Genomic DNA, 22,665 nt, shown 5'->3' with positions numbered 1-22,665 from the left:
GCGCGTGCGCGAGCCGCCCGGCCGGGGTGAAAAGCGTGAGAAGGTTCCTTAACTGCGCTCCTGGTCTCCCTGGTTTCGCTGAGTTCCGGTCCGCCATGGGGAAGGTGAATGTGGCCAAATTGCGTTACATGAGCCGGGATGACTTCAGGGTCCTGACAGCGGTAAGAAGTACCCCGTTTCCCCGCCCCCCTCTGTCTTTTTCCGCCGCGCGTGCCCTTCCTCTTGATACAAGTTTGCTGGGACCTGATCAGGGCCCTCCGTCCCCGGAACGCAGCCGATGTTGGGACTGAGGAAAAGAAGATCGGAGAGTCGGGTTTTTCAAAAGCCTTTGTCCACAAGCTTTTATTTTCCCCCACTTAAAGCAAAGGCCCCCTCTTGTCCTTCCTTTCTGCTCCCCTTCTCCACAACCACATTCCAGTCTCTGTGGCCTGGGAAGTTTCTCTGACCCTGGGCTTCTTGAAGAGGATTAATTGGTAGCTGAAGAAAAGTTATGACCAACCTAAACAGCATATTAAAAAGCAGAGACATTACTTTGCCAATAAAGGTCCAACTAGTCAAGGCTATGGTTTTTCCAGTAGTCACATATGGATGTGAGAGTTGGACTATAAAAAAAGCTGAACGCGGAAAGATTGATGCTTTTGAACTGTGGTGTTGGAGAAAACTCTTGAGAGTCCCTTGGACAGCAAGGAGATCCAACCAGTCCATCCTAAAGGAGATCAGTCCTGGTTGTTCATTGGAAAAGGACTGATGCTGAAGCTGAAACTCCAATACTTTGGCCACCTGATGCAAAGAGTTGACTCATTTGAAAAGACCCTGATGCTGGGAAAGATTGAGGGCAGGAGGAGAAAGGGACAACAGAGGATGAGATGGTTGGATGGCATCACCCACTCAATGGACATGAGTTTGAGCAAGCTCCGGGAGTTGGTGATGGACAGGGAGGCCTAGCGTGCTGCAGTCCATGGGGTTGCAAAGAGTCGGACATGACTGAGCGGCTGAACTTAACTGCATTTCCTATTAGCATACTCAGTCACATAGCATTCCTTCAGTTTCATTCAATCAACACATACTTAATGGATTTTTAGTAACAGTTTTAGGGAATTGCAGAGGGTACAGGACAGATAAGAGGAAGGAGAGAAATCATCCAGTAAACGAATAAATAAGAGGGATATCAGGTAAAAAGTGCTATGAAGATGATAAGAGGATAATAAAATAGAAACTCAGCATGATGGGGGTAGGGGGCGTGAATACTGGTTTTAAACTCTTCAGTTAGACAAGACTGCCTGAGTGCAAGAATCTTAGTTCCTGGCACTTGGTACTGAATAAATACTTGCTAAGTAAAAGAAAGAATGCGAGGCGGACATAATAGCTGAATAGAAAGGAACTGGCCAAGTCAAGTCCTTGCAAAGAATTGAAGGGAGAGAAAACTGCAGTGGTTAAGTGCAAAGACCCAGAGGCAGGAACAACTTTTGAAGACTAGAAAGGCCAGGTTGGCTGGAGCATAATAAGTAAGAAGCTGAAGAGTTGGAGATGTAACTGGAAAAGATTAGAGCCAGATGATAGGCTATAGATGTAGAGCCATACAGGCTTGGTAAAGAATTTGGAATAAATTCTAAGTATAGGGGAGCCCGTGAATGTTTTTAAACAGAAAAGTGACAAAAACTGATTTTATGGTCTTAGTCTTAGAGCACAAAGATCAACACATAGATTAGGCATTTGCAGAATAAAACACATTTATTTAGGAGCTGTTACTTTTTGCTTAAATAGACATTGCTTAAGGACTAAACTGTGAAATGCAAATTCATTGTAAAAATTTGGAAGACAATTTTTTGTCCTCCCATAGATTCTGAAATGCAGGTAGACTTCCTGTAAATACCTACTGACAAAAGATACCTTCGTTCTGTACTTGGTCAGCACATTAACTCACCCCTTAATGAATCTGTCAGAAATAGGGGAGACAAGAGAATGTTAGAGAAACAGAACAAAGCATGGAAGGTGAATTAAGTTTAAAGTGTAAGGTTCTGGTTGGAACATCAGAACGATGCTAGATTTATCTTCCAAAACCTTGACTTTTGCAATTCTTAAGTTCTTTTTGAAGCTCACCAAGGAGCGGCCTACTTGTTAAAATATTTCAGTCTCACTTGAGTCTTACCAGTCTTGATATAGGTGACCACCTTTCCTTGACCTTCTTCCCTTTATTTCTCTGGTGCCTCCTATATCAATAATCATACTTTGACTGGCTGCCCTTAACCTTTTGGTGTGAATTCCCACCCAAGTTCTGTCCCTCATCCCTCCTTTTTCTCCCATTATATTCTTGATTAACGATCACACCCTTTCATGACTGTATCTCTTCATCAAATAATTGACATTTTTTCCTGTAGTTACCACTTCATTCCCAAGTGCAGGTCACCTTTTCCAATTTTCCTTAACATCTTCATTTGAAGTATCTTCTTTGAAGGACCTTCTAACACCTCAAACTCAGTGTGCTCAAACAGAATTAAGCAGCTTTGTCTACCTCCTCACGCCTTTCCCAAACTTCATTAAAATGATTATTACTATCTTAATAAACCTTCCTCTTCTTTAACTTTCACTCTTCATTCACTTTACCCTTCCCTATCAGCAGTGGCCACAGGACTGGAAAAGGTCAGTTCTCATTCCAATCACAAAGAAAGGCCATGCTAAAGAAGGCTCAAACTACCGCAAAATTGCACTCATCTCACACACTAGTAAAGTAATGCTCAAAATTCTCCAAGCCAGACTTCAGCAATATGTGAACCGTGAACTTCCAGATGTTCAAGCTGGTTTTAGAAAAGGGAGAGGAACCAGAAATCGAATTGCCAACATCCACTGGATCATCGAAAAAGCAAGAGAGTTCCAGAAAAACATCTATTTCTGCTTTATTGACTATGCCAAAGCCTTTGACTGTGTGGATCACAATAAACTGTGGAAAATTCTGAAAGAGATGGGAATACCAGACCACCTGACCTGCCTCTTGATAAACCTGTATGCAGGTCAGGAAGCAACGGTTAGAACTGTACATGGAACAACAGACTGGTTCCAAATAGGAAAAGGAGTACATCAAGGCTGTATATTGTCACCCTGCTTATTTAACTTCTATGCAGAGTACATCATGAGAAACGCTGGGCTGGAAGAAGCACCAGCTGGAATCAAGATTACCGGGAGAAATATCAATAACCTCAGATATGCAGATGACACTACCCTTATAGCAGAAAGTGAAGAGGAACTAAAAAGCCTCATGATGAAATTGAGAGAGGAGAGTGAAAAGTTGGCTTAAACTCACCATTCAGAAAACTAAGATCATGGCATCTGGTCCCATCACTTCATGGGAAATAGATGGGGAAACAGTTTCAGACTTTATTTTTTTGGACTCCAAAATCACTGCAGATGGTGATTGCAGCCATGAAATTAAAAGACGCTTACTCCTTGGAAGGAAAGTTATGACCAACCTAGATAGCATATTAAAAAGCGGAGACATTACTTTGCCAACAAAAGTCCGTCTAGTCAAGGCTATGGTTTTTCCAGTGGTCATGTATGGATGTGAGAGTTGGATGGTGAAGAAAGCTGAGCGCCGAAGAATTGATGCTTTTGAACTGTGGTGTTGGAGAAGACTCTTGAGAGTCCCTTGGACTGCAAGGAGATCCAACCAGTCCATCCTAAAGGAGATCAGTCCTGGTTGTTCATTGGAAGGACTGATGCTGAAGCTGAAACTCCAATACTTTGGCCACCTCATGTGAAGAGTTCACTCACTGGAAAAGACCCTGATGCTGGGAAGGATTGGGGGCAGGAGGAGAAGGGAACGGCAGGATGAGATGGCTGGATGGCATCACCGACTTGATGGACATGAGTTTGGGTAAACTCTGGGAGTTGGTGATGGACAGGGAGGCCTGGCGTGCTGTGATTCATGAGGTCACAAAGAGTTGGACATGACTGAGTGAGTGAACTGAACTGATCAAGTACCAGTCTCTCCCATACTAATTTCTTCAATTCTTTCCCTCCATTCCCATCACCTCTTCCCTAGTCTGGCTTCTGTCTTCTCTGACTTAGACTGTTGTCTTTGTTCTCCAGTATACCACCTCCAGTTTTTGCCTTCCCTAAACTGTTTTGCATATTCCTGCTAAATTAATGTTCTTAAACAACTGTTTTCATGTATTTCCCTTGACTAAACATCTTCATGAGTTTCCGACTTTCATCAGTATAAAATATGACTAGGGAAGGTAATAATTGTGTCTCACAATTGGTTCCAGAACTCCATGGTCAGAGAAGTTTGAAAAAGTTAAGTTTTTAACAAGGTTTTGATAGACAGCAACTCTATGTTGATTATGATTACATTTTGATTTCTTCAATTTCAGGTTGAAATGGGCATGAAGAACCATGAAATTGTTCCCTGCAGTTTGGTTGCTTCTATAGCCAGCCTTAAACATGGTGGTTGTAATAAAGTCTTAAGAGAACTAGTAAAACATAAACTCATAGCTTGGGAGCGAACCAAAAGTAAGTATTTGAGACACCGTTTGTGATTTTCCATGTAATTGGCTTCCCCTAGAGCAGGTATTCCAAAAGGCAGGTAGAAGTTGTCAGGCTAAGAAAGCACTAGACCTAGAACTGACACAGCACACTTTTTACTATGTTCTGCTGCTCAGAGCAATCACCGGGCCCACCCAGATCAAAGAAGTTAGAGAAACAACTTCAACTTCCTGATAAGGGATTAGGAAGTTCCAGGTGCAGAAGAGCAAGTAGGTAGAGATACTGTTGCTTCTGTCTTGGGAAAGTACAGTCTGCCAAAGGACTCTAGAGCGTTACCTCTCAAATATGGTGAAGGATGAGTTCTCTTTTCCACCTTTATAAAGGGTCCATACCTTTATAAAATAATATAAATACTAGAAAGATGAAATAAAGAATTGACAAAATACAGGCACATATTCCTTCTTGTTAGAATTAAAAACAAAATAATTTTGTAGCATTGATACAAAAATATTTTAACTTAACCACTTAATTTCAGTTTGTATAGATAGGGCTTCCCTGCTAGCTCAATTGGTAAAGAATCTGTCTGCTGCAACGCAGGAGACCCAGGTTCAATTCCTGGGTTGGGAAGACCTGCTGGAGAAGGGATAGGCTACCCACTCCGGTATTCTTGGGCTTCCCTGATGGCTCAGCTAGTAAAGAATCCGCCTGCAATGTGGGAGACCTTGGTTTGATCCCTGGGTTGGGAAGATCCCCTGGAGAAGGGAAAGGCTACCCACTCTAGTATTCTGGCCTGGAGAATTCCATTTGAGTAACGCTGCTCTAGAAAAGAAGTAAAAATTACAAGAAATGCCAAAACTCATAAGACTAGGTAGCCAGTCTTTTTCCAGCTAAGACTTCCCAGGTTTAAATTCTTCTCTCGACATGGGACTTGATAGCACAATATAACTAAAATATGATCTTTCTCATTTGATTTTGTCTAGCTGTCCAGGGCTATCGATTGACAAACGCAGGCTATGATTACCTAGCCTTGAAAACGTTGTCTTCTAGACAGGTGGTTGAGTCTGTTGGAAACCAGATGGGTGTTGGCAAAGAATCTGGTAAGTGCTAATAGTACTATTGAGTGCATTATTTGCTTTAGTTTATATTCCCTTTTGAAAAGGATTCATCTTTTTAATTTTCAGTTTTTCCAACTAAACAATAAGTTGAAAAGTTGTTTGGAAGCAATATGGATTTTGAAATTACCCTTAGTTTGGTAAATTGTTTTTTCCTAAGTCTATCACTGAAAGTTCAGTTACACCAAGAATTAGTTTTCCTGTACTAACTGAAGTCTTTGGCAAAAACTTTGTTCTTGCTTTAATATCTGAAAAACTGGACATTTGTAATAATTTTTTAAAATACTACAAGGAAGTTCTAAAAACCACATTTTTTCATAACAGCAGTATGAGCAACAAGGCAAAGTTAAGTATGTATAGAACACAGAAAAAAATTCTGAAATAGCGTTGGTTTTTTTATGTGTGATAAAAATAAAGAACGGGATGATTTTCTTTATGACATGCTCTCTTATACACTGCTTTTTGTCCTACATAGTTTATCCTGTATAGTTACATAGTTTAAACTGAGAGAGCAAAAAAATTAGAAGCAAAAGAACTATTAGAAAACCTATTTGAAAGAAGGTTGTTTTGGTTACTTCATGTGATTTGGATGTCTAGTATATTATTATCCAAACTATTTATATTTAATAAGGCTTCCCAGGTGGTGCAAACTTCTCTGGTGGCTCAGCAGTAAAGAATCTGCCTGCCAATGCAAGAGATTCAGGTTCAATTCCTGGGCCAGGAAGATCCTCTCTAATAGGAAATGGCAACCCACTCCAGTATTCTTGCCTGGAAAATTCCATGGAAAGAGGAGCCTGGTGGGCTGCAGTCCATGGGGTTACAAAGAGTCAGAGGTGACTGAGCACACACACATACAAGTAGTGTTAGATTCCTAAATATGAGAAGGTATGTAGACATGTATAAAATGCTGTAATGAAACACTTTGAGATACACTTCCTCTTAATGTTTTTTATGTCCCAATTTTTTCAATCAAAAAAGTGGCTTTTTTTTTTTCATTTTTAAGAACTTCATTACTTGCAAAATGATGAAGTATAGAAGAGAGTACAATGAAAAGTGAATCTTAGCTCCTAACCCAAGTCTCCATCTCCTGTTATTACTTCCCAAAGCTATTACTGTTTATTTAATATCCTATATGTCCTAGAAATATTCTCTGTGAATACAAGTATGTAATGTACTGAGGATGTATGTATCTTTTTTAATCATAGGTGAAAGCAAGCAGTCCTTAACAATTCTACACCTTGATTTTTTTTTCCATTTGGTGCATCCATGACATTTCATATCAGCATAGATGTCTTCCTCATAGTTGTCAACTATTACATTCTTAGAAATTATTAGGTACATTAAGAATTTTGGTATTACCAAATTTCCTCCAATTTTGGTCAATTTATAATCTATCCAACTTGAGAGAGAGGCTGTTTGTCTCATGAGTAATTAGGACATATTCTAAATGTCAGTAATAAAATAGAATATTTATGGGAAGATCTGCTCCATTCTGATTACTATAGGATTATATTCTGACACTCAGTATTTATTTATTGAAGCAGTTAAAGAATTGAACTTCACATTGCTGAAAAGGAAGGGGTGTTTTGTTTTGTTTTTTAATTTTTTTTTTTTTGGCCTCGCCTCACAGCATGTAGGACTAGCTCCTAGCCAGTGTAAGTGTAGAGTCGTAACCACTGGGCCACTGGGGAAGTCCCATGTTGTAAAGGAAGATGTTAATCCCTTCTCATACATGTAGGACACTAAAGAACAATTAGATGTATTCTCACTAAATTGAATTGAGCATTAAACACCTTTGGAAGCAATAACTTTTGACACCTTTGCACCCCTGTTTTCTTTGTAGTAGATATTAATACATGTCATCACTTTGAATTGTAACTAAAATAAAGAGTTTTTCCGAATAAGTATTTCGAGTTATTGAGAAAGATAAAATTTGGTACAACTAAAATCAAAGCTAGAAAATTAGAATTGATTAAACTTACTGCAATAAAAATATAATAATGATCCTTTTAAAATTTTGACTTTAGATATTTACATTGTTGCAAATGAAGAAGGGCAGCAGTTTGCATTAAAGCTTCACAGACTGGGAAGAACCTCCTTTCGAAATCTGAAAAACAAGCGTGATTACCATAAACACAGGCATAACATGTCTTGGCTTTATTTATCTCGTCTCTCTGCCATGAAAGAATTTGCTTATATGAAGGTACTTTTAATTAAATTTAAATTATTAACCAAACAATATGTGTAGTTAAAAGGTTGTAGTGACATGCATCAGTCCGTTGCCTCCATATCTCCCTACTCCATGTCCCAGTCCTCGCAGGCAGTCACTTTTAACTCGTTTGACTATTTCTGTTATTTTTCTGGTGGTTTCCTTCTGTGCAAAGGTGTTTTTAGTTTTTCTATGTGCATAAAGGCAACTTTTATGCAGCAGTGTTAACAAGGTGGAGTAGCCTGAAATAATTAATGATGTAAATGTGTGTGTGTGCGTGCATGTATAACTGTTCAGTGTATATATGTATGCAACGGCACCCCACTCCGGTACTCTTGCCTGAAAAATCCCATGGACGGAGGAGCCTGGCAGGCTGCAGTCCATGGGGTTGCGAAGAGTCGGACACAACTGAGCGACTTCACTTTCACTTTTCACCTTCATGCGTTGGAGAAGGAAATGGCAGCCCACTCCAGTGTTCTTGCCTGGAGAATCCCAAGGACTGGGGAGCCTGGTGGGCTGCCATCTATGGGATCGCACAGAGTCGGACACGACTGAAGGGACTTAGCAGCAGTAGCAGAAGCTAATTAAAAATACCATATAGTTACCTTCTTTAGAAACCTTAGTGTCTCAGATAAGTTGACTATAATTTTTTTCCCCATAATGGGAGAAATGTTAATTTATGAATTTGTATGTATATTAGAAACAGTAAAAATCTTAGTTTTTAACCTTTTACCTTTCAAAATAAGTTTATATAGATTTATTAAGTATCTTTAAAAATAACCAAGTTAATTGTCTTCACTAGTAAATTAAATTAAAAAGTAACTGCATTTTTATTATTCTCGCCAGTAGGATTTATTTGTTATAACTTTTTAAAATTTTGAATTATTAACAGTTGTATGACCTATTGTTTCTTGGGAGTTTCATGTACTTAAATTTTTAGTAATCATAAGGGAAGACTCCTCAAGACAGTATAAATAAGTGCTACTAATATCATACATACTGTGTTTTTTGTCTTATACCAATGGTTTGTGTCCTGTGACCACAAACCATTACTCATCAGTAATGTGAGTAAGCAGTTTGGGAGGAATTGCTACACATTTCCTCCCAAACTATATTAAATGTTTTCTTGGTGTGTTTATAGGAAGATACAGGAATAGAGTCTGGTTGTACATAAATATGCTTCATAAGTTTATTCTCTCTTTTCCTAAGTAAAAATAAGATTGAGCTATAACTTAAGGGTTGTGGCACAGGGCTAAACCACTGTGACATTAGTTAAAGTTATTATATATTCGTGAGCTGCCAAGGCTCATATCCAAAACCATTTGGATTTAAAAGTGAAAAATATACAACGGAGCAGACAGTCATTCGGGAGTGGGAAGTAGTTCAGTTGCTGTCTAAGGAAGGTAGGAAAGAGTAGACAGCCTCATAAAAGTAACCCTGCTAAAGCATACACTGAATGTCAGCTATGTGCCTGCCTCTCTGTTGAGTGTTTTGCAGCACAGGAGTGGGAGGGTGGAAGTGAACAGTGAAGGAACAACAGTCTGTCCGAAAATTAGGAAGGTAACGTGAACACACACCTAGAGCCTATTATAGAGTGAAGTAAGTCAGAAAGAGAAATATAAATGTCATATACTAATGCGTATATATGGACTCAGAAAGATGGTACTGACGAATTTATTTGCAGGGCAGCAATGGAGAAATAGACATAGAGAACAGACTTATAGACTCAGGGGAACGGGAGGAAGGAGAGGGTGAGATGCATGAAGAGAGTAACTTGGAAAGTTACATTACCATATGTAAAGTAGATAGCCATTGGGAATTTGCTGTATGGCTCAGGGAACTCAAACAGCAGCTGTGTAACAATCTAGAAAGGTGGGATGGGGAGGGAGGGGACATGGGTGTACCTGTGGCTGATTCTTGATGTTTGACAGAAAACAAAATTCTATAAAGCAATTGCCCTTCAATTAAAAAATAAAGTAAAAAACAGTTTAAATGTCAAATCATGTTGAATTTAGAGAAACTTTTGTAGAGTAGAATACATAGAGTAGAAGGAGGTTTCTTGAATGGGAGCTGCATATGACTTGTCTATAAGGAAAAGACAAGACAGTATACTTTTCCGAAGAAACCAGAATGACGAAGACGTGAATGTGAGTGTGAGCCTTGTACGTACGGATAACAGTCACTGAGGTGGCTGTTAGGATCACACTCTAGAGTGTTTATTGGACAGAGTATTGAAGAGAACTAGGACTGGATAAGTGGATTAAAGAGTTTTGAAAACTAGGAAAAATTATTCAGACTGAAATCAATATTTACAGCATCGTAGGTTTTTTAAAATGGAGCATTGACACAAGCATCTTAGTTGGTACTGGTACACTGAAGAAAGGTTTGGTGTGCAGAGCTAGAACCATTGCTGATGTGGTTGGGGTGACGATGACAAAGCCCTGTTAGAGATGACAGCATTCCAAACGGCAGAAAACTAAGATATTTTGAAGGAAGTAATAACAACACGACTTTGAAAGCAGTAGGATAGGAGAAGTTAAGCATAGGGATAAAAATGAATTTATGGTTGGTGGGTAGTAACATTTGACTCAGACTACCAGTGTTATGACTACAGTGACTCTTTGTCACATAATAGATTGATATTGTGGTCTGAAGAAAAAAGTCAGTGCTCTATAAAATGTCCAGTATACTGAAATATTTCATTTCCTGATATACCAGAAGACAGTATTTTCTAAATCACAATTTATTTCCATTTGAATTTTTTAAGCACACTCAGTAAATGACAGAAACTTACAAAATAGAAGAGGATATACATATCCTAAGAGACTAAACTTGAAGGCAGAGACATTTTCACACTCATTTTTGTAACCCTGGCACAATGTATATTTGGTAAATGTTCAATAAATGAATATTTAGTAAAAAAAAAAAAAAAGTGAATTACATAACTGATTTCCAATTTTATTTTTATGTACAGCTCATCCTGCACTGTGAATAAGCCATACATAATCATGTGTTAATTGTAATTTTGTGAAGGTTATGATTTTTTTTTTCCTGGTTTTGGACAAGTACACTTAACTTTATTGTTCCCTAAAAATTAATGACTTCTTCATTACTTCTTACCTGTTTTGCTATATTTTAGGCATTGTATGAAAGGAAATTTCCAGTTCCAAAGCCAATTGATTATAATCGCCATGCAGTGGTCATGGAACTCATAAATGGCTATCCTCTGTAAGTATTTATTGTTCTTAAAACCGTGAGTTCTAATAAATAGTTGTAAGGTTCAGTTTTTTTAAATAAGTTTTTCACATTGAGTGGAGTATGACTTTGGGGAAGTTAGAAATTAACATAAAGCAGTAGACTTAAAGGCAAATTGAAAATTCAGTTTCATTCTGACAGTGTGGATTTTTATTAACAATCTATTGTATGCCAAGCACTGTTCAAGGCACCCCAATAAACAAAGTCCCTGTCCTCACAGAGCTTACGTTCTAATGGAAGGAAACTTGCAATAAATAGCTGAACAAGGAATTATATGATACATCAGAGAGTGGTGAATGCTATGGATAAAAATAAAGTAGGATAAGTGGGACAAGAAATACTGAGATAAATGTAGGAGGCTGAGGTGATCCGGAAAATTCTCATTGGTAAAGGAACTTTTCAGCAGAATCCTGAAAGAAGCGAGAGTGGAAATGATGCAGATATCTAAGAATATTCTAGGCAGAGAAAAGAGCAAATGTAAGTCCTGAAATGGGAGCATACCTTCATGTTCAGGGAACAGTGAGAAGGCCACTGTGGCTGGAGCTGAGTGAGTCGGGGGAAAAATTGTAAGTGATGAGATGGCAGAGGCAGCAGACTATTTTGGTAGAGGATATATTTAAATATGAAAGAAAGTGAAAGTGTTAGTTGCTCAGTTATGTCGGACTCTTTGCAGTCCTACGGACTGTAGCCTGCCAGGCTCCTCTGCCCATGGAATTCTCCAGGCAAGAATTCTGAAGCGGGTTGCCATTCCCTTCTCCAGGAGATCTGCCTGACACTGGGATCAAACCCGGGTCTCTCCCCTTGCAGGTGAATTCTTTACCATCTGAGCTACCAGGGAAGCCCAACGTTGAGTAACTTTTTAAGGTTGATTTGATACACTTCGGTTTCCTTACATGACTGCCATTGAGACAGTATTACAGGGACCATTTTGATTGAGACAGGAAGCAATTGGAGGATTATTTTGGTGGCAGTGACAGTAGTAATCACCGACTGCCAGGGAACTCCATTTCACTGGAGGATTTTTGAATTGAGAAGAGACATGATCTGACTAATGCTGCAATGGGATCAACTCGGGCTGCTGTATTGAAAATAGACTAAAGGAAGACTAGGACAGGATTAGGAAGCAGATTTAGGAGATTATTATAATCCTTGCAAAAGATGATGTAGTCAGAGTGGTAGATGTGAAGGTGAGGGAAAGGTGTCAGATTCTGGGTGTGTTTTACAGTCAGGGCCTGCATGATTTGTTTGAGATTGGATATTGATAAGAAGGAAGTGGCAAGGAGAGGTCTGGGGCCTGAATAATGAATTAATTAGAGGGATAAAGTTGCCATTTACAGAAATGGGAAAGGCTGCAGGAAGACAGTTGGGAGTTAGAGGGTGGGGCAGAGTCAGAGGTTTACTTGGGGACATGGTAAGTTAGAGATGGCTAGAAGCTCAGGGGAAGTCTATATTGAAGTCTGTGAATGAGACCAAGAATGGTTAAGACAATAGGTTTTAGGATTAACCTTTGAGGAGCTCCAAAATTTGTAGGTCAGGGAAGAGCTGAAAAACTAGCTAAAAAGACTGAGGAGGAATGATCAGTGCAGCAAGAGGACAGCCTTAAGAGTTAGTAGGCCAAGGGTCAAGTGAAAGGATCTGCTTTAAGGACTGGAAAGAGATTAGCTAATTGACCAGATTATGATGACAATCAAGAACTGACCACTGGATAGAGCAAAGAGCTATTTTATTGGAGCAGGATGAGTGAAAGCCTGTGTGAAATGGGTTCATTAGAATGGGAGGAAAAAAATTGGAGAAAGCAAAAGTAGAGGGGATTGGTTATAAAGAATGTGGAACAAAGAATGTGCTATAGTGGAAAGAAGATGCAGATTGGAGTGGGTTGTAGCTTTTTTTTTTTAATAAGTATTATATCATGTCTGTATGCAGATAGGAGTGAAGAGAGGCTAGAGAGGCTTGAAATGGAAATAATATTTATATGTTAATACACCCATCCTTGCTTTCATTAAAATTATGAATGAGGACAAATGAACCATTTTCATACTTTCAGATGTCAGATACACCATGTTGAAGATCCTGCATCAGTATATGATGAAGCTATGGAACTAATTGTTAAACTTGCAAATCATGGACTGATTCATGGAGATTTCAATGAATTCAATCTCATTTTGGATAAAGATGACCACATTACCATGATCGATTTTCCACAAATGGTTTCAACTTCTCATCCCAATGCTGAATGGTATACACTGGACATGGCTGTGTTTATGTCTGCTGCAGTCATTTTTTAATTTATTACTAAGTTTTCAGCCTTGTCATACTGCCATTTGGGTTAATAACTGTTTTGAAGTGGCTGATAAGGACATCAAAGTGCTAGGATCTTTCTACCTAAGAACTTGTCTTACTTCTCAGTATTTTAAAGGGAAAAAAAATGCACATTTATCCAGTTTTTAAGATTTCTTCATTCATTAAAATAATGCTGTTTATTAGAAGTCTGAAGAAACTGTCTACTTTTGTAAATCATCAAAAGAATTTGAATTACTCTTGTAAGTTGACAGACTTGAAAAGTCACACTTTCTTAGTGATGGAACTATTTTATTCAAACAAACTTTTAGGTGGAAGCCCAATTTTTAAAACAAAAGCCTGCCCAGAAGGAGTAGGGACACAGAAGGGGGGACCCTAGACACCATCCTCTGCCTTTTTCTGCTTTTCTCTCTGTTGCATAGTTGCCTCCAAGAGATTTCACCAAGCATAATTTAATAATTTTTTATGGCCTTAATGAAAGTTGTGGTTTTATACTGAACCTCAGTTACTAGACAGATAATGATACCACCTCCTGTCATTTTTAGCTTTTATTTTGTTAAGAGAAAGGAATTCACATAAAACCTCATCCTGACACAGAGCAGAATCAATTTATATACTGTGATAATCTTATTTCTCATATTACTTGACCGTCTGAACAAGCCCAATTGTGAAATATGACAGAACATTTTCCTTTATGTGTTTGTGTCCCATGATGCATCTGAGCATAATCAAATTAAGGTTGAGTACTTTTCTCTCCTGTTCTCTCAATTCCATGTCATCCTGTCTCTTAATTCTCCCTTTCTGGACACCTTCTAGAGAATTCAATCTGTTCCTGCTACTTTATGGTTATCTAAAAAGCATCCTGATACTCGAGAGGTCCTTCTACTCCCAGATGAACATGTCTTCAGGTTACTATTTATAAGCCATAGCATTATGAACCTCTTATAGATGTTTACTGCATATTAGCTAATGGGTACTAAAGATAATATAACCATAACATTCATTAGTCCCCAAACTTTTTCTTATGAGTCACTAGTCTGTTTTTGTCTTCAACTTTCCCAGTTGACTAGAGGTTCTAGTGAACGTAGCTGATGGGAACTATAATTAGACAGACTGAAAAGTAGAAATCGGCCCCCAAACTGCAGACCCGTATCTTCTTTTCCAGGTTTCATATGTGTATCTGTCACAGTATGGGAAAACCTCGAGTTTATTCTAACCATAGGAACTGTATGCCCTTGACAGCTTACAGTCCTTGTTAGTTCTTCTGCTTTTAGTTTTAGTTTTTCACATACTGGCAACTGATTTAATTTTTCTTTTGAGTAACATCCTTTTCTCTTTCATGTAAGGATAAGAGTGTCATAACAAATAGCAGGGATGTTGTCATTGGCTAATAAGGAAAAAGATGAGCAACAAAGTCTGTATAAAAAAAATGATTCTTGCTTTTGCAGGTATTTTGACAGAGATGTGAAATGCATTAGAGATTTCTTCATGAAACGTTTCAGCTATGAAAGTGAGCTTTTCCCAACCTTTAGTGATATAAGGTTTGTACACTGTATTGCATAAAATGAGAGAATTCTGTTAAAATACCTGATTTATTTACCCAAAAGTTAACACTTTTATCTAAAAATTTTTCAAATAGTGACCTTTGGTACATTATAATTGTTGTTCAGTATCACTGCTGGTAATATACAAATGAAACTTAAAAACTATGCCTGCCTGTGGTCCATTAACCTTACTGAATTTGGAGGAGGAACATACTTAGTTTCTTATAAATTCAAGAACTCTTATTCAATAGCGGATACTCTGTGAATAACGCATTTTTAAGGAATAAAGTCAAGTGTTTATTAGAATTTGTGTTTTTCCTTTAACTCTTATTCAATAGCGGATACTCTGTGAATAACGCATTTTTAAGGAATAAAGTCAAGTGTTTATTAGAATTTGTGTTTTTCCTTTATTCACTATAGAAACTATCTTTTGATTCATGGAATATAATTCTCACAGCCAAATTTTCTCATTTTATATGCTCAGTTAAGATACTGTTTTTTGATTTGGGATGATTGACTTAACTTAAAATTGTTAGCCCCCTCTGGAAGTTAATTTATTAAGTCCGTATGCACTGAAATTTCTGTAACTTTTCTTAGTATCTGTTGCCCTTCACAGTCCTTTTATTCTTAAATGACAACTAGCCTTTTAGGCAGAGAAAAACCTTTAAAATCTATGAACTGTAAACTCATTTGAGAGTCATACTGAATATACTTACCCATGTCAGGTGGGTTTTTTTTTCTCTCTCTAAATGCATAACATTTTTTTTTCCTAGGAGGGAGGACTCTCTTGACGTAGAGGTTTCTGCCAGCGGCTACACAAAGGAAATGCAGGCAGACGATGAACTACTTCATCCAGCAGGTCCAGATGATAAAAATATTGAAACAGAGGAGAGATCTGAATTCTCATTTTCTGATGAAGAGATGTCAGAAAGAGCCAAGGATTGTAGATCAGAAAATGAAAGTGGACGAAACTCTGTAGGTGAATCAGTTGACTGCTGTTGCAGATCATTTGAAAACCTTGAGCAAATAAAGGAAGATAGTCTGTCAGAGGACAGTGCTGATGCACACAGTGTCGAAATGACTGAGCTCGGTCAAGCTTTAGGAGAAATAGAAGGGCAGGTTGTTGAAAACAGCGCCGTAACTGAATTTTCTGGGGAGAACAGCGGACATGAACACGACACCAGGCAAGATGGTGAGACAGGGCAGCGTGGGGTCCTCGTGGGCCCTGAGGAGGATGGAAATGAGTGCCCTCATCTGATTGCCTCGTCATTGTTGAACAAAGAATTCAGGCCTTTCAGGTATAGATTTTTGTTGATTGATTTTTTACTTTAATCTGGCGACCTATACTTTGATTCTGGTAAATGAGTGTTGTTTTCAAACGGCATGACAGTTATATTCTGCATCAGTATGTGCAGGTAGCTCAGTCAGTAGAGCATCCTTTTAATCTCAGTGTCTAGGGTTCAAGACCCTGTTCGGGTGCAACGTTCCTTTGGGGCTTCCCTGGTAGCTCAGCTGGTGAAGAATCGTCTGCAATGCAGGAGACCCCAGTTCAATTCCTGGATTGGGAAGATCCGCTGGAGAAGGGATAGGCTACCAGTATTCTTGGGCTTCCCTGGTGGCTCAGCCAGTAAAGAATCTGCCTGCAATGTGGGAGACCTGGGTTCGATCCCTGGGTTGGGAAGATCCCCTGGAGAAGGGAACTGCTACCCACTCTAGTGTTCTGGCCTGGAGAATTCCATGGACTGTATAGTCCATGGGGTCGCAAAGAGTCGGACACAACTGAGCGACTTTCACTTTCATGCGCAGAATGAAAGCAAATATCACTTTTATTGTTAAAATTCAAATAACTCTTATCTACCATTGACTTGATGCTGCCACATGTATTCCATTTTAAGCAGTTCTGTCTTAAAATTCAAATGATTACTTTCAAATAATAAATTGATGAGGTTTTAGATGTATGAATTATTTGCATTTTTTAATAATTATTCATCTAATGTATGTTTGATTAATGTATAGTCTAATAAAAATGTAAGTGTGCTCTCAAAATACATACTTAAAATGAATTTCTCTGGTACTTTGAAACTTCTGTACTTATTTGTTAATGTACAATTAAAATTACCATTACATTATTTTTCTTGTAAGATCTTTTTTTGGACAAATATCACATATTCGTGAATCAGCCTCGGCTTAGATAGCAAAAGATATAAAATTTAACATTTAGATTTGGGGTAGTTTAATGAAATAGCTTTATTTCAGAATATTGATAGTAATCTATAAATTAATCAAGCATAATTACCTATTAAGAATTAACTAGGTAAATTTTTATTTTATTTTTAGAGATGAAGAAACTGTGGAAGATACTAATCGACACAGAACAAGAACTCTGAGTGTCACTTCTGTGGGCAGTGTTTTAAGCTGTTCAACGATTCCTCCGGTAACCATTCGTTCAACATTTCCAGAATGTTTACTGGGTCACTGTTGTGGGCTTCCCAGGTGGTGCTGGTGGTAAAGAACCTGCCTATCAATGCCGGAGACATAAATGGCAGTCCATTCTAGTATTCTTAACTGGAGAATCCCCATGGACAGGAGCCTGGCAAGCTACAGTCTATAGGGTCGCAAAGAGTTGGACACGACTGAAGCGACTGAGCACGCACAGAACCACACGGTCTGCAGTTGGTTGAATCTGCAGTTGCAGAGGCGCCTCTGATGCAGGCGGCTAACTCTCAAGTTATACTCAGATTTTTGACTGTAAAGTGGGTCCATGCCCCTAACAACAGCCTCATTGTTCAAGGGTCAGCTGTATTTTATTTCCCATTTCATCATTCTTTCTTAAATATACTAATGTCCATTTTTTCCCCACTTATTTTTAACTTAAAAGTTAAATTTGTAGTTGTAAATTGTTCTAAATTAGGACATGCATGCATAGTAATTCATTATCTCCTTATTATCTTTAGCTGCTTGATATGATTATCTTATGGTCTTGCTGAAGTAAAGAACCAAGGGGAAGTTCAAGCAGAATATTTAGAAAACAAATTGATTTTTTCTTTTCTTGGAGCTATGTTGGAGGCCTCTGTCTGAACTCTAGTTTAAACATGGTACATGTTCTACAGTTGTCCCAGTCTCCTGTCTGTTTAGTGCTTTCTTTCCTAGTTTTATCTCTTTTTTCGTACCAAGCTTACTTTTTTATGGGACACTACGGACTTGAGTAGTTATTTGAGTAGTTATTTGGGTAGGCGGGAGGAGGACTTTTTATTACTAGAAATGTCTTTTTATCCTGTTCTCACACCTGATTGAGAGTTTAAGTATTAGAGTTGTGATTTGGAAATAACTGACCTTCAGAATTCTGAAGGTTGTTGCTCAATTGTCTTGGTGATAAGTTAAGACACCAATCTTATGATGCTGATCTGATTCAGGTTTCTGGTCTCCTGGGGTGAGGAACAGTTGCGTAGTTTCCTGAGATAGAAAAAAGTCACTCCCATGTTAAACTTTCAGCCAGTCCTAATGCTTTCAGTCATGAAACTTCTCCAGTACCAACCAGGTGGTTCTGAAACTCTGACTTTCCTGAGACTGCAGCTCATAGGGTATCAGCCTCTGCAGGAACGTGCATTCTGATTCTTGTTTCCCTTTCTCTTCTTTTACTTTTCTTCCTACTGAGAATCATCAGACTGATATAAACGGGGATAACTTGTTAAAGCCTGTCTGCCTAACTATGTGAAGTAATCCAAAGTCTGCATTTAACTCGACTCGTCTAGATTTTTACACTAATACACATAGTCCAGGAAACAGTGCATTAGGAAGGCTAGTTTTCCTAGCTCCTTTTTACCTCTCACGTCCATTCATCTTTTTTTTAATGACAGATTTTTAATAAATACTTCTTTGTGCCTAACATAGGGTGAGGCATATTGAGAAGAGCCCCTTGCTTCAATCCTTTCACCATTCAACTTCTTTTTTTAGGAGAGAGGTTAGATGATGTAAGATTATATATGATTAAATAACAGGCTGAGTACTCCAGAGGGAAAGAAAAGGGTTGCTGTGAACACAATATTCATCTTGCACGTCATTTGGCATTGGCAGCCTGTGTCTTAAGTGATAAAGAAATAATTTGAATTTATGATCATTCATCATGTGAAAACATACTGTTTCTCCCAGAAACTGTATGAGGACTTTTCCATGAGTAACTACTGCCATTCTGTACCTAAAGTTATGAAGGTACTCTTGTGTGTATTTGACCAGTAGTAAATGCTTTCAAACATAATTTTCTGCTACAGAACCATGCCTACTTTTACTTAGAAAGCAAAGGAATAAGTAGATTTTTTTTTGTCTTGGGGTTTTTTTGGTGGTGGTGGTGGTGGTTTTGTTTTCCACTTTGTTGGGTTTGGGTTTGGGGGGTTGGTTTGGCTGGTTTGGTTTTTCCCAGTTTTCCTAGTGACACTAGGAGGCACTATAATGATTTGTTGCTCAAAGAATTGTGCCTGTTCACTGCTGTGCTGCTATACCCTTTTTTTTTGCTGTAATCTGTATTTCAGTTAGGACTTTATTCCTCCTATTTTGTAGCAGTTCAATGTTTTGTTTTATTGCTGGTTAATATAGTTTACTGTCAGTATTTGGAACTTTTTAAACTCAAGCTTTTAACAGAAAATTTTAAAATATTAGCAGTGTAAATCTTTGTTTTATTGACCGTTTACTCCTTATCAAAATGATCAGTTTTCAGTGATACTAATTCATAATATCTTTCCAGGAATTGGTGAAACAGAAGGTGAAACGTCAGTTGACAAAACAACAAAAATCAGCTGTGAGACGACGATTACAGAAGGGAGAAGCAAATGTATTTACCAAGCAAAGGCGAGAAAACATGCAAAATATTAAATCAAGTTTGGAAGCAGCTAGCTTTTGGGGAGAGTAATATATTTAAGACCTTGACTATACTGCAAAAAGTTACTATAATCCCTTTTTAAGCCACCTTTAGTATTTTTTGGACCAAGGCAGATATATAAATAGGTAAATAAACCTTCTTTCATCGATAAACTTGACTCATTCAATACATGTTTTCTAAAAAATAGTTAAGAGTAATTCTCTGCTAAAGCAACACAGTTTTCCAGGTTATTTTTGTTAGGAATATCTGGGTATGTTCTGAAATCTAAATATCACAGCGTTTTTGTTTCTTTGTTCTCTACCAGTACGTTGCTTGGTTTCACATCAGCTTTTCCGTTTACCGGTGGGAACTTTTAAGCGAGTCCCATTTCTCTCTCCCTCTTTTTCTTCTCTGCCTCAGTTTTCATACTGTTAAAATTGGGTTTATAACTGCTTTGTAGCATTGTTTTCAGGACTGTGTGAGAGAACACACAGAAAGCACTTGGAACAATGCCCAGCACTTTCAAGTGACAATTATAATGATGATTGTCTTTCAGAAAAGTTGCTCATGACTTGGTTGTGTTTCATTTAGCCCCTGGAAGAATTCACTGCCATCTGTTTCTTTTAGTCTCTAGTATTAAGGATAATAAGCCAGTAATGTCTGTCTGTTTTCCATTACTTAAATCGGTAACATGGTAATGGGACCAGAAACTTGAGATAGTCCCACCGTGATTTTTTACTGTTTCTGGATTTTATGCAGCCTGAGCACAAGTAGACTTAAGGGTGGGGAGGAATAGAAAGGATGTGAAGGGAAAATTCTTCCTGATATCCTTAGCTGGGTGAGTCGAGAACATATTTCACACCAAAGTTAACAAATGTAGTTAACCCTTGAACAACATGGGTTTGAGCTGCGAGGGTCCACTTCTACATGAATTTTTTTTTTTTCCCCAGTAAATACATACTACGATCCTGTTTGGTCTGAGGCTGGCTGAATCTGCAGGTGTGGGAGGGATGACTGTAAAGTTACAGGTGGATATTTCGCTGTCTTGGGGGTTGTTTCCCCCAGGAAAAAAAAAATACATAATGCATGGTTTCTCCCTCAAAGACTTTATTGTCCTGTGAGATGTGAAAATGGGTTCTTGGATACATGTTCAGTTCAGTTCAGTTCAGTTGCTCAGTCGTGTCCGACTCTGCGACCCCATGAATTGCAGCACACCAGGCTTCTCTGTCCATCACCAACTGCCGGAGTCTACCCAAACCCATGTCCATCGAGTTGGTGATGCCATCCAACCATCTCATCCTCTGTCGTCCCCTTCTCCTCCCGCCCGCAATCCTACCCAGCTTTAGGGTCTTTTCCAATGATGATAATCCGGTCTCTTCAGCATCAGCATGGCCAGGAAGAGAGGTGTCTCCTGCAGTGGAGATGGCCACTAGATGGCAGTGTCACCCCACAGTCGCCAGCCGGGATGACCTTGAATTACTTGAATCTGTAGTTACCACTGGCCAGGAGATAATATAGCAGATTCTTTTCCAAGCTTGATAAAGGCAGCAGATTCCCTTTAACCCTTGCAAAACTAGTTCTACTGTCCATTCACAGTAAACCTATCTGATAAATTCACTTTAATAATCATATAAATGCAAGAAAGTGTCAAATCCAAGTCCCTTGATAATTATACTAATTTTGAAAGTACTTACGTAGCTTTGAATTTTAGGTATGTTTTTAAGTGCAGGTATTCATTGTTTTATAATCTATCTACTCTAGCATTTTAATAACAAAGTTGAAGACAATGTAATAGAACCACAGACTGGTTTGGAATACATATTATATTAAAAAGGTTCAAAGACAAATTGGGAATGAAACTATATGACTTCACCCTACTCAGCTTTATTCAGTTGATCAGTCTACTTTTGGGTGCCTGTTACCTAACAATCTACAATTTGAGGAACTTAGAAGGCAAATAAACATAGTTCTTATTTTTAATAGCCTAAGATTTCCTATTAGTCAAATAGACAAACATAAAATTGATTCTGGGTTCAGTCACAATAATGATTCTTAAAAGATGTTTTCAAGTGACACTTATTTAGAATTTAGAGACTGCCTTATCAGACAAGATGTAACCCTCACATTTTAAAGCATCCATAGTAAATAAGAAGAAGAATTTTAAGTCTGCTACTACTAATGTAGTGAAACTATTGTGATTCAAAATGCTTGTTGAACCTGGGAATTTGAGATATAAATCTTGGTTCTGCCACTTCCCTCAGGTACCTCCCATACCCTCTCTAACCTCACTTTTTTGATTTGTAAATGAAGACATGTAATGGTGCCTGTGTTAAAGTTGTTCTGAAGACAAAATGAGGCAACACTTGACGGGAGCTTAGCACAGGACTTGATACATTATGGTTGTCCCTCGGTATCCTCTGGGGATTGGTTCCACGACCACCTGTGGATATCAAAATCCTCTCTTGTTTAAGTCCCTCATAAATGTGCAGACACGTGGACTGCCTCTCAGCGGTTTCTGCCTCTAAAGATATGGAGGGCTGAGTGTTGAGAGTACGTATTACTCGAATGACTTAAAGTTACCAAAAAGGAGAGTCCAAAGGAATCTTTTTTCACGGTGTTTCAGCTGATCTTACCAAGGCGCACAGAGGCTTTGCCTGCAGCCTTAAGTTGTCTACTTGGTGTCCCCTTGAAATAAGCTTTTCCTGTGAGATAACACGTTTTGTAACCTGTGCTAAGCTTGTGGTGCTGGTAGCCGTTGGTCTGCTCTTCGGCGCACAGATGGCTGGCTGAGCTTTCTCCAGAACCATAAAGATCTTTTAAAAGGTACTAACTGGAAGATTAGTGTAGCTCAAGATAATCATTCTTTTAGTTAAGTGCTCAGTAAATCTTCTGACAAAACACATAGTTTCCTAATTT

At 38.4% G+C, this 22,665-nt stretch overlaps 1 protein-coding gene across 1 annotated transcript; it reads left to right on the top strand.

Moving 5' to 3' along the window:
• The first annotated feature begins 23 nt into the window (after nt 1–23).
• On the top strand, nt 24–19,922 carry RIOK2 (RIO kinase 2). The gene is made up of 10 exons (XM_081498855.1): nt 24–161; nt 4,368–4,506; nt 5,460–5,576; nt 7,619–7,794; nt 10,940–11,028; nt 13,100–13,291; nt 14,802–14,894; nt 15,671–16,195; nt 17,235–17,331; nt 19,636–19,922. The coding sequence occupies exons 1-10, from the start codon at nt 96–98 to the stop codon at nt 19,798–19,800; spliced, it is 1,659 nt and encodes a 552-aa protein (XP_081354981.1). The 5' UTR covers nt 24–95; the 3' UTR covers nt 19,801–19,922.
• The last annotated feature ends 2,743 nt before the right edge of the window (nt 19,923–22,665 follow it).

Source organism: Giraffa tippelskirchi, chromosome 6 (genome assembly GCF_054371585.1).
Source record: "Giraffa tippelskirchi isolate mGirTip1 chromosome 6, T2T-mGirTip1v1.2.pri, whole genome shotgun sequence".
Lineage (NCBI taxonomy): Eukaryota > Metazoa > Chordata > Mammalia > Artiodactyla > Giraffidae > Giraffa > Giraffa tippelskirchi.
Note: the sequence above shows the minus strand (reverse complement) of the source record. Positions and strands in the feature narration are given on the sequence as shown.